The sequence below is a fragment of the Mus pahari genome, chromosome 19, assembly GCF_900095145.1.
Source record: "Mus pahari chromosome 19, PAHARI_EIJ_v1.1, whole genome shotgun sequence".
NCBI classification, from domain to species: domain Eukaryota; kingdom Metazoa; phylum Chordata; class Mammalia; order Rodentia; family Muridae; genus Mus; species Mus pahari.
This window is the reverse complement of record NC_034608.1, coordinates 87,122,154-87,137,166: the sequence shown is the minus strand read 5'-3', so window position 1 is coordinate 87,137,166 and position 15,013 is coordinate 87,122,154. Positions and strand designations below refer to the sequence as shown.

Sequence of the window (15,013 nt, the reverse complement as noted above, 5' to 3'; positions counted from 1 at the left end):
CCAGCAAGGCCACACCTAAATCTTCTAATCCTTTCAAAGAATTCCTAATGACTAAGTATTCAAATATATGTACCTATAGGGACCGTTCTTAGTCCAATCACTGCATCTGCCAGATTATTTAACCTTAACCCATGGCCTTTGCATTCAACCTCACTCAGATTTAGAACAAATAGTCAGGCATAGTGGCACAGGCTTTTAATTCCAGCACTAGGAACATAAAGGCAGGAAGATCTCTCTGAGTTTGAGAGCAGCCTGGTCTACATAGTGAGTTCCAGGTCAACCACAGCTATGTAGAGAGATGCTGTCTCAAAAAAGAATGAGTGAGAGAGAGGTGAGGACACAGAAAGATGCCAGACTCACATTTGGCCAAGCTTATCACAAGTTTCCAAACACACCTGTAAATGGCTATAAAGTGATGGGCAAAATGCCACTACAAATACTCAGCCCCAGAATGCAGTTTTGTTTTGTTTTTCAAATTATTTATTTATTTATTTATTTTGGTTTTTTGAAGCTGGATTTCTCAGTGTAGCCCTGGCTGTCCTGGAACTTGTTCTGTAGACCAGGCTGGCCTCCAACCCAGAGATCCACATGTCTCTGCCTCCTGAGTACTGGCATTAAAGGCATGTGCCACCAGCTGATGCTAGTGGCTTTTAAGATAGATGCTAGCATATGCAGGTTGAAACAGACTGCCTAGAGCAGCCAGATCAATGACTGAGTACAGAGAGACACTGCTTCAATGTGGAAGACATGTGACCTCAGCCCCTGGGCTCTGCATGCAGGCACATACACACGAGTACACACATATGCAGAGTTGAAGAGGAAAGGAGGAATACAATATTATTAGAAGAAATTAGATAGGGCAGTGGTGGCGCATACCTTTATTCCCAGACTTGGAAGGCAGAGGCAGACGGATTTCTGAGTTCGAGGACAGTCTGGTCTACAGAGTGAATTCCAAGACAGCCAGGACTATACAGAGAAACCCTGTCTCGAAAAGAAACAAAAACAAAAAACAAAAACAAAAACCCAAAAAGCAAAAAAAGAAAAGAAAGAAATTTGGGGCTGGAGAGATGGCTCAGCGGGTAAGAGCATGGACTGCTCTTCCGAAGGTCCTGAGTTCAAATCCCAGCAACCACATGGTGGCTCACAACCACCCGTAATGAGATCTGATGCCCTCTTCTGGTGCTCCTGAAGACAGCTAGTGTACTTATGTATAATAACAAAATCTTTGGGTGGGAGCAAGCAGGGACTGAGTGAGCAGGGCTGATCAGAGTGAACAGAGGTGTTAAAAATTCAATACCCAACAAACACATGAAGGTTCACAAACATCTGTACAGCTACAATGTACTCACATACATAAAATAAATAAATCTTTTGTTTGTTTGTTTGTTTTTTCCAGACAGGGTTTCTCTGTGTAGCCCTGGCTGTCCTGGAACTCACTTTGTAGACCAGGCTGGCCTCAAAGTCAGAAATCTGCCTGCCTCTGCCTCCCAAGTGCTGGGATTAAAGGCATGTGCCACCATCGTCTGGCTACAAATTTATCCTTAAACAAATCATTATATAGTCATAATCTTACATTGGGAAAAATCTTTATAATTGATACAAAATTAAAGTTATAATTTCTTACATTGGTATAAAATTTATATATTGATACAGATTTAAGGTTTTCATTGGTATAAATTTTTTATATTGTTACAAAATTTGAAATTAATATTGTTACTCATAAATAGGCACTGTGCTATGCAACTCATGTGAGAATTCAAGGCTTAAACCCAGTCTTTCTTTAGCTGCTATTACAAACTGTTTAGGATGGTTGAGTAACACAAGTTAAGAGCTAGATAGTGCCGGGCATTGGTGGCGCACGCCTTTAATCCCAGCACACGGGAGGCAGAGGCAGGCAGATTTCTAAATTCAAGGCCAGCCTGGTCTACAGAGTGAGTTCCAGGACAGCCAGGGCTACACAGAGAAACCCTGTCTCAGAAAAAAAAAAAAAAAGCTAGATAGTAAAGTCTTGGCTTGGTTACATTGATTCTGATTTACTTATAATAGACTGTCCTCAATATTATTCAAATAGAGATAGCTCAGAGTAGCCAAGGTCTAACAGTTCAGATGTACCTTATACAGATAATCTTCAAAAGCAGCAGAAACCAGCAGAGCACAATACTTAGAGTCACTTCATTTACTAACAGACCTTTGGAGTGAGGCTCCTGACAGTGTCCCCTCACAGTTCAAAGAAGATATTGAGCATCCAAACCTCCAGAGAGTTGCTCCAGTTGTGGCAAGGTAGCCACTGAGCAAGAATCACTTTAATTTGGGCTGGAGAGATGGCTCAGCAGTTAAGAGCACTGGCTGTTCTTCCAGAGGTCCTGAGTTCAATTCCCAGCAATCACATGGTGGCTCACAACCATCTGTAATGGTATCTAATGAGCTCTTCTGGGGGTGTATGAAGACAGCAACAGTGTATTCACATACATAAAATAAGTAAATTATTTTTTAAAAAATCCTTGGGGCTGGAGAGATGGCTCAGTGGTTAAGAGCACTGGCTGCTCTTCTAGAGGTCCTGAGTTCAATTCCCAGCAACCACATGGTGGCTCACAACTACTTGTAATGGAATCTGGCACCCTCTTCTGGTGTGCCTGAAGACAGCTATAATTGTACTCATAGACAATTAATTAATTAATTTTAAAAAAGAATTACTTTAATTCAACTACAGACAAAAATACTGCCCAGGAAAGGACAATGTGGGATAGTAGACAGCCATGACAGGGTAGGCTAGTCCTTTATGACTCCTGCTTCACTTACAGTCTGTCAGATGGTTCTAAGCCAGAAGGCTGAAGATAGATGCTTCAACGTTTTGAGGAATGGGGGACTGTCCAGGTGGTCAGCTATCTCTACAAACCAGTTGTTTCAGATACTGTGTTTTTGTGTTTCCTATATATTCAGGTAATATTTAGCTCTCGGATCTCTAATGGGGTTAGAGACTCGTCATAGTCTCATAATCAAACGTAAGTTGTTTGCCATTAAGGAAGATGACATAGATTTGAAGGGATGGTTTTCAGATGGAAATGCAAGCTAAAATCAAAACATAATTCAGGTACAGAATTGTAAACTCTTTAGGTTAGATGTTAGAGTAATGAACTAAATTGACAAAACTGATGGACTGATAAGTGTACACTACACCTTATAGTTTACACAACTGTGATAAATATGTTCAATGTATATTAGAGAGAAAAGGCCTTTTTAATGGATAAAAAGGGGGATATGTGGATTTGATTTAACGATTGTATTATGTTAACTGGGTTCACCCAAAATTACATGAGAATCCTGCATATAAGATGCTGTGGGTTGGGGCTGAAGAGATGGTTCAGCAGTCTTCCAGAGTTCAATTCCCAGCAACCACATGGTGGCTCACAACCATCTGTAATAGGATCTGATACCCTCTTCTGGTGTGTCTAATGACAGCAATGTACTCACATTAAATAAATAAATAAATCTTTAAAAAAAAAAAAAAGATGCTGTGGGTCCCTGCCCCCAGTTGGTTTTAACTGGTACATAATATTGCTGGTGGTCAGTGGCTGTGGGTCCCTGCCCCCAGTTGGTTTTAACTGGTACATAATATTGCTGGTGGTCAGTGGCTGGGCAGGGAGACAGGAGCAGACTTTAGATTTCCTGGGCAAGGGAACAGAGGGAAGAAGGAGGATTTAGTACCACCATGCCAGGGAACCATAAGAACCAGGCTTGAGAGCTGCAGGAACAAAGGCATATCAATCAAGTTAGACCTGGGGAAGAGTGTCCCTAGGGGGCTCCCAATTGAGTCTGGGGTAGCAAAGATGGAATATAGATTTTAGTAAGTAATGTAGGAATATCCAAGGGGAGGCATTAGCAATGTGGAAGCTTGGGAGTGGTCCAGCCATTGTAAGGCATATTAAATATAAAGACCTCTCCGTGTGTATATGTGTGTGTGTGTGTGTGTGTGTGTGTCTGTCTGTCTGTCTGTCTGTCTTTCATTTGAGAATCCTGGCAGTTTAGAGCAGATTTATCAACTACAGCAACACATATGGAAAAAAAGAAAGGTGCAGTGTCAATGGTTCAGAGTACTAGCTGCTCATGCAGAGAACCTATGTTTGATCACAGCTCCCACATGGCGGCTCACAACCACCTGTAGCTCCAGTTCCAAGGGTCAGAAACCCTCTTCTGGCCTCTGAAGGTACCAGGCATGAATTAATTAACTAAGTTATTTATTGGCAGAGTTTTATTATGCAGCCCTGGCTAGCTTGGAACTCATAGCAAAGATCAGGCTATCCTTGAACTCACAGTACTTGAAGCGCCTTCTGCCTCCCAAGAGATGGGATTAAATGACACCACACTGAGGAAAATTACAGCTTTTAGTCAGCTGTATAAGGCTGCTTTGTGTTCTTTCAATTCAAAAACAAATTTCCCAGGAATGTGAGTGCATGAAATCTCTTTTGGCATGGTGCCCGAGGTCACGTGTGTTAGGGTGAGTCAAGAGGGGACCTCCAGCCATGTGTTACAGAATGGTTTTCAGCAGCTTTAATATTATGGGCTTTCCCTATAACCTGATGCCAGAGCATGCCCTTCTGCCTGCTTCCTCATACCAGCAAGGAAGCTAGTAAGAGTGAAAAGCCCTAATAGAAGCCCAAGACAGGGGCAAGAGAGATGGTTCAGGGGTTAAGAGTACAGAGGACCTGAGTTCAGATCCCACCATACAAATGTCAGCTTACATGTGATTTACTCCATCGTGTGGGATCCAATGTCTCACGGTTGCCATAGGAATCTGTCTGCATGAGTGCATGCACGTGAGCATATCCCGCACTCCCCCTCAACAAACACATGGGGGGTGGGGAACGGAATCTAAGAAAGACAGGTTGACAAGATGACTTAGTGGGTAAAGCCACCAAACCTGACAACCTGAACTGAACCCTGGAGCCCAGGGATAGGAGGAGAGAACTGACTCCAACAGCTGTGGTCTGCTCTTACCTCTCTACTGTTAGGATGACACACGCAGCACATACGTGTGCACACACACATACATGCTAATACCAAATACAAATTTTTTTTTTAATCATAAAGACCCTTCGAATCTGAGGACTAGGTTTTCTGCCCAGATTCCAATGCTAGAAAGTTCCAGAATGATCCTCACAGGGCCACTGGCTTGCAGCTCCCTGCCAGGACTCCAGGTTCACAGTGAAGATTCTCTCCATTGTGAAAACGTAGAGGTGGGGCTGTGAGATGACTCAGTGGGTAAAAGAGCTTGCTGCCAAGTCTAAAGGCCTGAGTTCTGTTCATGGTAGAAGAGAAAATCCAAAAGTTGTCCTCTGGCCTTCACCCACCAATAAAATGTAATAAAAAGTATTCTAGTGGGGTGGTGGTGGCGCATATCTTTTTTAATTCCAGCAGTCAGGATGCAAAGGCAGGAGGATTTTTGAGTTCAAGGTCAGCCTGGTCTACAGTATAGCCAGGGCTACACAGAGTAACCCTGTCTCAAAAGAAAAAGAAAGACAGAGAGACAGAGACAGAGAGACAGAAGAAAAGAAAGGAAAGGAAAAGAGAAAAGAAAAGAAGAGGAGGCTAAATGAAGCAGGAGGATAGCCATGAGTTGCAGCCTCTATCTCAAAGACAAAAGCAAGGCCCCAGCAGTAGCTCAGGGTTGGCTTGCTAGCTGAGCAAGCCTGTGGGCCTGACAGCCCAGGACTGGGGTCTGTGCTGTAAGGAGATAGTCAGTCTGGGCACACTGTTGAACTCCAGCTTTGCCAAGAGACGCTGTGTGTGAAAATAAAGTAGGCAGCAACAGTGGGAGAATCCCAGCATCAGCCTGTGGCCCCCACACAAATGCATAGAAAATTTGCTCTCGACAGGCAGTGGTAGCGCACACCTTTAATCCCAGCACTTGGGAGGCAGAGGCAGGCAGATTTCTGAGTTCAAGGCCAGCCTGGTCTACAGAGTGAGTTCCAGGACAGCCAGGGCTACACAGAGAAACCCTGTCTCCAAAAAAACCAAACCAAACCAAAAAACAAAAATAAAAAAAACTTGCTCTCTTATTATATAGTGGAGAATAACTGTGAACTCCCAATTCCCTGCCTCTGTTTCCCAAGAGTTGGCCTTACAGATGTGAGCCATTACATAGGCCTGTTGGTTTAGATGTTCAGACAGGGTCTTGCAGTGTAACCAAGGCTGGCTAGAGGTTCATGCTCTCCCTGCTTGAGCCTCCCAAATGCTAAAAGCAAAGGCCTGTGCCACCCCCAACATGCTTAGTTCTGTTTTATACTCCTGTCCCCACCGTGTGTGTGTGTGTGTGTGTGTGTGTGTGTGTGTGTGTGTGTACAACCTGAAGTCATTTTTTTCCTTTTACCAGTGATGGTCTGGCAGACTGAACTTAAGTCACCAGGCTTGGTGGCAAGTGCCATCACCCACTGTACTGTCTCCCATCCTAGTTCCTGTTTTAAAGTACACATCAGACACACAGTGAAAGAATATCTCACTGTGGCCTTTATGCAGGTCGATGGCTTCACGCATCTCTACACCCTGATCTTAAGACCAGATCTTTCTTACGAAGTAAAAGTTGATGGCCAGTCCATTGAGTCTGGCAGCATTGAGTATGACTGGAACCTGACATCGCTGAAGAAAACGGAAAAGACATCACTGGAGTCTAGAGACTGGGATCAGGTGGAAGGCAGCAGAGCCCAGGTAGGTGAGCACAGCCTGAGGTGTGTGTTGAGAGAGCCCTTCCCCAAGGCCTGCTTGCACCATAGCTTCTGGCCACCCAGATCTCATACCAGAAACCTGGACACACATTTCAAAGTTTTACAAAAACAATTTGTTGTTTTTATTTTTTGAGACAGGGTTTATCTGTGTGTCCGTGCCTGTTCTGGAAGTCTCTCTGTAGAGCAGACTGCCCTCACTCAGATCCTCCGTCTGCCTCTGAGCACTGGGATTAAAGATGTGCACCACCACTACCACCTGGCTATAAAAACAAACTTAATAGAGTGTTTCTTTGGTTTTGACATAGGGTCTTACTTAGCCCTTAAGGACCTGGGACTCATTCTGTAAACGAGGCTGGCCTTGAACTCAGAGATCTGCCTGCCTCTGCCTTGGAAGTGCTGGGATTAAAGGTGTGTGCCACACCTGGCTATTGCAGGGTTTTGTTTTTTAATTTTAATTTAATTTATTCATTTAACTTCCTGACTGCTGCTCCCACTCCTGGTTACCCCCCATCCCGCCGCCATCCTCCACTGCAGGGTTTTGATAGTTACAAAGATGTTAGGTCAGATGCAGGGTTAGATCACAGTGACTAAAATCAAGATAATTTGGCTCTGGCCTGCAATTTTCTATCTCTCCATAATTTTGAGGTTTAGTCACCTGTCTTTTGATACAGCTTCTCTCTCTTCATTTTGTGCCCCTACCCTAAGATTATTCGAGGGGTCTACCATGGTCATAACAAAAAAATCCAAAGACAAACAAAAGCCAAGCGGTATGCACTTGCCACTTGGTGGAATGGTAATCCTACAGCCTGGTGTCTTAGTTACTATTGCTGTGATGAAACTCTTATGAGCAAAGCAACCTGGGGAGGAAAGGATTTATTTGGCTTATACTTCCATATCACTGTTCATCACTGAAGGTGGTCGGGACAGAACTCACACAGTGCAGGAACCTGGAGGCAGGAGCTCTGACATAGAGGCCATGAAGGAATCTGGCTTACTGGCTTGCGCCCTAAGACTTGCTCAGAACCCAGGACCACCAGCTCAGGAATGGCACCACCCATGGTGCCAATGGCTGGGCTTTCCCCCATCAATTACTAATTTAAAACATGCCCTGGCCGCTGCTTTCTAACGCCAGCGCCGCCGCCTCCCTCTTGCCGAGCTCCAGCGGAAGGAGAAGTGGGATAAGTAAGGAGGTGCCCATACCACGGCTTGTACAAAGCAGACTGCCTGCAAATCCACCCAGGTAAAGCACCCAGGAAACAACTGGTTACAAAAGCCGCTCGCAAGAGTGCGCCCTCTACTGGAGGCGTGAAGAAACCTCATGGTTACAGGCCTGGTACCATGGCACTCCGTGAAATCAGATGCTATCTGAAGTCCACTGAACTTCTGATCCGCAAGCTCCCCTTTCAGCATCTGGTGCGAGAAATTAATTGCTCAGGACTTCAAAAACAGATCTATGCTTCCAGAGCGCAGCTATTGGTGCTTTCAGGAGGCAAGTGAGACCTATCTGGTTGGCCTTTTTAAAGATACCAATCTGTGTGCTATTCATGCCAAATGTGTAACAATTATGCCAAAAGATATCCAGCTATCACGTCGCATCACAGAGAACGTGCTTAAGAGTCCACTATGAGGGGAAACATTTCATTCTCAAAAAAAAATTTTTTTTAGCCGGGCGTGGTGGCGCACGCCTTTAATCCCAGCACTCCGGAGGCAGAAGTAGGCAGATTTCTGAGTTCGAGGCCAGCCTGGTCTACAAAGTGAGTTCCAGGACAGCCAGGGCTATACAGAGAAACCCTGTCTCGAAAAACCAAAAAAAAAAAATTTTTTTTCTCCTCTTCTTCCTGTAGTTCTGAATGTTAGATATTTTTTCCATGGGGTCAAAGGTACCTAAGTATATGATTGTGAGTGGAAACATAGGGGACAGAATCAGGTATTGGCAGTTTCTCCACATTCATTTGTATGTGAATTTTTTTTTTTGTTAAAGATTTATTTATTAATTATATGTAAGTTCACTGTAGCTGTCTTCAGACACTCCAGAAGAGGGAGTCAGATCTTTTTACGGATGGTTGTGAGCCACCATGTGGTTGCTGGGATTTGAACTCAAGACCTTCGGAAGAGCAGTCGGTGCTCTTACCCGCTGAGCCATCTCACCAGCCCGTGATTTTTTAATATAAATGCAAGATGTAAAGCATTAATGCAAGCAAAATGTTTCAGTGAACACATTTCAACAGTTCAACTTTATAACAATTATAAATCTATTAAAATTTTCTGGACAATGCCAGCATTTGGATTTTTAAAAAATAAGTAAATTTCTTATTGATGGCAACTAAATGGTGTTTGTAGTATTTTTATCACACAGTAGATTCCATCCGTTCACTGTACTTTTCCGACTTGTCCTACATACAAGTACATGTTTTTAATGTTGTCGTCTTCTGTGCGGTTCCTGTAAGTTTGCTATTAAAATATGTTAAACTATTAAAAAAAAAAAAAGGAAAAAAAAAAAAAAGAAAATGCCCTACAGGTCTGCCTACAACCTGATCTTACAGAGATATTTTCTTAACTGAGGCTCCCTCCTTTCAGATAACTCGAGCTTATGTCTAGTTGACAAAAAACTATCCACCATACTTGGAGACAACTCCAGTGACTAGGAAAAGGGCACTGTGACAGGAGTTAGGGACCTGCTCTGTTAATCTACTAAGTAAATTCTGACTAGTTGCGTTCTGTCTTCTGTAGGCCCGGGCTCTGTCCCAGCCCCACTGAGCATGTGTGCTCCCTAGGTTTCTCCCACAACCTACACGAAAGAATTTACAAGGGGTGGCAAGATGGTTCAGCAAGAGAAGATGCCTGTGGCCAAGCAATGAGGACCCAGCTTTGATTTCTGGAACCCACATGATGGAGGGAAATGGCTGACTCCAGCAAGTTGTCTTCTGACCTCCACATGTGCACACATGCATAATAGATATAATAAAAATATTTTACAGAAATTTCCTTTTTCTCAGCATGTCTCTGACATCATGCTTTCCTTTTGTTTTTGAAGGATTGGGAAAAGCACTTTCTGGATGCGGGTGCCAGCAAGCCCAGTGACTGGAACAGTGAGCTGGACGGGGACTGGCTGCAGAAGCCACCATATGAGGTGTGTGGCTTCTTCCTGTAGTGACTCTGGGTCCTTGGAGTGGCCCTTGCTCCTGCCCCATTTGTGCTCTTAGAAAAGGTATTCTCAGTGACACAGGAAAAGAACACGCTAAGAGTGACCTGGCAAGGCTCTTTGTAAACCCATGATCCAAACCTGTTTGCAAACACATGGATGGGAAATTCATTTAGTTTTTATTCTAACGCAGTTGGTAACTGTGTCTGAAGGAGTTTGATCCTACTGACTTCTGAGGTTTGCTGCGTTTAAAGAAACTGCATAAGAAGGAAAGGGGAGGGAGAGGCTCTGCAGTCTAAGGTTCCAGGAATGGGAGCAGGGTGCTTTTCTTCTTTTCTTTTCTTTTTTCCTTTCTTTCGTTCTTTCTTTTTTCCTTCCTTCCTTCCTTCCTTCCTTCCTTCCTTCCTTCCTTCCTTCCTTTTTTTGGTGATGCTTTTCATTAAAAACATAATAAAAAATTTTTTTAAAGCAGAGGCATATAGATCCCTGTCTCAAAACACACACACACACACACACACACACACACACACACACACACACACTCTGCATGGGGTTTTTACCAAGTGGGAGGAATGAAAGACTTGGACTCCTTTGTACAAAATTCTGAGCTGTGGGGATTTATGGAATACTGGTCCTTGGTGGGCTAGCTACTTTTCATAGGAAAACAAAAAAGGAAAAACAAACCAACCACTCCTCATCCTGTGATTCAAGCCTGGCTAGAGTCTGCTTTTGTAGGATGGCCTGAAAGCTGAGGGTATCGACAAGGACGTGTGGCTCCACCAGAAGATGAGACCTGCTGGCTACCTGACGCAGTACGACCTCTCAGAGTTTGAGAACATCGGCGCCATTGGTCTAGAGCTGTGGCAGGTGATCTGGCTCCAAGCTTTCTTTACTTTAATAGCTCTGGGCTGGCCTTGCTGTGTAACCCAGGCTGGCCTTGAAATCATGATCCTCTTGCCTCAGCTCCTGAGTGCTGAGATGCTAGGCATATGCCAGTATGGCTGGCTGATTTAATGACTTGACCTTTAATGTGACTCATTTGGTACACAATTCTTTTTTTCATGTGTGTGTGTGTGCATGTGTGTATTATGCATGTCTGAGTATGGGTGCATGTGTCAGTGTGTATGTTTGTGTGCATGTGTCAGTGTGTGTATATGTGTTCATGTGTCAGTGTATATGTATGCGTGCATGTGTCAGTTTCACTATGTATGTGTGCATGTGTCTGTGTATGTGTCACTGCATGTATGTATGTGTACATGTGTCAATGTGTATGTATATGTGTGTATGTGTCAGTGTACGTGTGCCAGTGTACGATGTATGCATGTTGGCAGAGACCAGAACAGAATGTCTAGTGTCTAGCTATACCACTCTTGAGAATAGGGTCTCTCACCAAACCTGGAGCTAGTCTGGCATCCAGTGAGCCCCAGCGTCCTTCTGTGTTTGCCTTTCTGGCCTCCAAATGCTGGAGTCATAGGTACCTTATACAAACATGCTGGCTTTTTATGTGTGCGCTGGTGATCTGAACTCAGGGCCCTTAATGCTTTCCCAGTGAGAGCTTACCCAATGAGCCATTTTCCAGCCCTTGGTTTATTATTCTTTAAAACTGTATGTGTATTGTGCATGTGCACATGTGTGCAGTGCCTATGGAGGCCAGAGGGTATCTGATCCCTTGGAGCTTGAGTCACAGACCATTGTGAGATACCTGGTACAGATCCTATGAAGTGAACTGTGGTGTACTTCGAGTGGTAAGCACCCTTACCGTAGGGCACCCCCTCCAGCCCCAGCCTGTAACTACTCACTAAGGACCTTCGTAATCACTGGCACTTACGTGTGGCCTTTAGACCACACGGGCCTGACATTTCTGGGCTTTGGGGTCCCTTCTGTATAGCTGTCACTCCTGTCAGCTATGGGATATGCATCAGGGGTGGAGCCTGGCCTTCTGCAGTCCCGGCTAGCCTCAACTGATGCCCACAGCCCACACTTAGGTGCTAGCAATGTGAGCAGGTCTTCTTGCCTAGTAAGACTATGCTTTACCTTTGGGCCATCCTGAGCTATAGCCAGTCGATGATAGCCTGCCTGATCATGGGTGTGGCACTGAGCTAAGTACCCCTGACAAGAAGGAAAGGTTGTGTGTCTGCCACTGCTAATGAAAGCCTGCTTCCATCCACAGGTGAGATCTGGAACCATCTTTGATAACTTCCTGATCACAGATGATGAAGAATATGCAGAGAAGTTTGGCAAGGCCACCTGGGGAGAAACTAAGGTAGATACAAACCCTAAATTTTTTTTTTGGGGGGGAGATAGGGATTTGATACATAGACCAGGCTGACCTTGAATTCATAGAGATCTGCCTTCCTCTGTCTCCAAGAGCTAGGATTAAAATGTGTTTGTATACCCAGCTTTCTTTAAAAAAAAAAAATCTGTAATTATGTGTCTGTGCACATGAATGCAGTGTGACAGAAGCCGTTAGACTGCAGGTACACCAGATGTGAGTTGCCTAAAGTGGATGCTGGTAACTGAGCCCCTCTAGAAAAGCGCTATGTCTAAGCCAGCCCTCTAGCCCTTGCTTTTTCTTGTTTCTTTTTAGAGGGAGGGGTCTTTGTATAGCTTTGGCTGCCATGAAATTTACCACACCACATATGGGACTTCATTCTTATTCTTGCTTCCCAAGTATTGGGTTCACAGATGTATGCCAGCATACAGACTGGGGTATCTATAGTAGTTAGTTTTTATCTCTCTTTTTCAAAAAAAAAAAACGATTTATTTTACTTATTATATGTAAGTACACTAATACACTATAGCTGTCTTCAGACACCAGAAGAGGGAATCAGGTCTTGTTACAGATGGTTGTGAGCCACCATGTGATGGTTGGGATTTGAACTCAGGACCTCTGGAAGAGCAGTCAGTGCTCTTAACCACTGAGACATCTCTCCAGCTCCCAGTTTTTATCTCTTTAGAGATAAGGTCTTATGCATTCTCAGATTGGCCTTAACCTTGCTATATGGTCAACAATGACATTGGACTAATGACCTCTGGGCCTGTATGTCAGGTGGGCACCACCATGCCTGATTTTTCCTATGCGAGCTATTGAATCCAGTGTCAGGCAAGCATTATCAACTATAAGCACTCTACCAACAGAGCAACAAGCTCTCTACCAACTGAGCTATAAGCACTCTACCAACTGAGCTACAAGCACTATACCAACTGAGCTACAAGCACTCTGTTATTATAGTCCCAGCTCCAGCTCCAGCCTGTTTTATTTTTGTCCCTTCCCCCAGGGTCCAGAAAAGGAGATGGATGCCATACAGGCCAAGGAAGAAGTGAGAAAAGCCCGTGAGGAAGATGAGGAGGCTCTGCTGATGGGGAAGTTTCACAGGCACAGCCATCTCAGCAGACTCCACAGGCAGGGCGAACTATAGTCTTCCTCACTCTGCATGCTGATGACTGGCCCAGCTGCAACTCTACTTTAATAATACACATTTGAATGATCACATCTGCATGGTCATTTGTCCAGTTTCTGAAAAACAATCCCCTGTTTGTGTTAGGGTCCCCCATGTTCTCCCCAGACCCCCGTGTTTTCTACAGACCCCTATGACCCCAGTGTCTGCAACAAGAAGTTTCTGTTGACTACATGTGGTGGCACACTCCTTTAATCTCAGGATTTGAGAGGCAGAGGCAGACAGATCTGTGAGTTCCACATCAGCCTGGTCCATGTAGTGAGTTCTAGGACAGCCTGGGACACATAGTGAGACACTGTTTAAATTTTTTTCCCCCTGCACAGAACAGATCATTGAAAGCCATAGAGACCTGTAAGAATCTGGCCATAAACAATATGCTCTTTTTATTAAACTCTTAAATATTTTCATGAATAAAAGATGGTAAAATAAATTTAAAATAAATTTTTTTGTTTTTTNTTTTTTGTTTTTTGTTTTTTTTTTTGGTTTTTCGAGACAGGGTTTCTCTGTATAGCCCTGGCTGTCCTGGAACTCACTCTGTAGACCAGGCTGTCCTAACTCGGAAATTCGCCTTCCTCTGCCTCCTGAGTGCTGGGATTAAAGGCGTGCACCACCACACCTGGCTTTTGTTTTACTTTTAAAGATTATTTACTTTTTGTAAAGTGTGTGTGTCTGTATCTGTGTTTGTATTGTACTACATGCAGTTGCCCACAGAAGCCAGAAGAATGCATCAGGTCCCCTGGAGCTGGGGGTGGTTAGTTGTCATGGGTGCTGGAAAATGAACTCAGGTCCTCTGGGAGAGCAGCCGGTGCTCTTTACCACTGAGCCATCTCTCCCCAGCCCCTCTATTTTTCTTTTAAATCATTTTAAAGATTTATTTATATGTATAAGTGTTTTGACTATGTAGTGGTTTGAATGAGAATGGCACCCATAGGTTCATATATTTAAATGTTAGGGAGTGGCACTATTTGAAAGGATTAGCGGGTATGTGGCCTTGTTGGAGGAAGTGTGGTTTCAAAAGCCCACCCAGGCCCAGTGTCTCTTTGCCAAATGCCTCTGGATTAGATATAAGTGCTCAGCCACTGCTTTAGGTACATGCTTTGCTGCTGGTTACCATGTATCCTGCCATCATGGTCATTGACTCTAAGTCTCTGGAACTGTAAACTCCCCCCCCCCCAATAAACTCTTTTATACATTGCCTTGGTTGTAGTGTCTTATAGCAATAGAAAAGACACCAAGTGCTAGGATGACAGGTATGTGCCATGATACATGGCTATATTTCCTTAATTCCCCCACCCCTTTTTTAAGATAATGTTTCACCATGTAGTTCTGGCTAGCTTAAAACTCCTTATGTAGACCAGGTTGCCTACAAACACATGGAGATCTGACACTGCCTCCTGAGTGCTGAGATTAAAGGCATGGGTTACCACACTTAGCTGGAAAAGTTTTTTAAAATTTTATGGGTTTGAGAGGTGAGTCTGTGATAAGGGCATTTGCTGCTTTCTTTTTTTTTTTATTTTTTTTATTTTTATTTATTTATTATATGTAATCACACTGTATCTATCTTCAGACACTCCAGAAGGGGGGAGTCAGATCTCGTTATGGATGGTTGTGAGCCACCATGTGGTTGCTGGGATTTGAACTCAGGACCTTCAGAAGAGCAGTCGGGTGCTCTTACCCACTGAGCCATCTCACCA

At 44.0% G+C, this 15,013-nt stretch overlaps 2 protein-coding genes across 3 annotated transcripts in view; one reads left to right on the top strand and one right to left on the bottom strand.

Moving 5' to 3' along the window:
• The window catches only part of Calr3 (calreticulin 3), a 25,669-nt gene extending 11,930 nt beyond the window's left edge, over window positions 1-13,739 (top strand). The window contains exons 5-9 of the mRNA XM_021219578.1: window positions 6,514-6,702; window positions 9,754-9,849; window positions 10,597-10,728; window positions 12,032-12,124; window positions 13,140-13,739. Of these exons, the coding sequence (XP_021075237.1) occupies window positions 6,514-6,702; window positions 9,754-9,849; window positions 10,597-10,728; window positions 12,032-12,124; window positions 13,140-13,280 (651 nt within the window). The 3' untranslated portion in view covers window positions 13,281-13,739. The remainder of the gene's footprint in view (window positions 1-6,513; window positions 6,703-9,753; window positions 9,850-10,596; window positions 10,729-12,031; window positions 12,125-13,139) is intronic.
• C19H19orf44 (chromosome 19 C19orf44 homolog) overlaps window positions 1-15,013 on the bottom strand; it is a 46,025-nt gene that overhangs the window by 29,300 nt on the left and 1,712 nt on the right. The gene's annotated exons all lie outside the window — the stretch shown is intronic.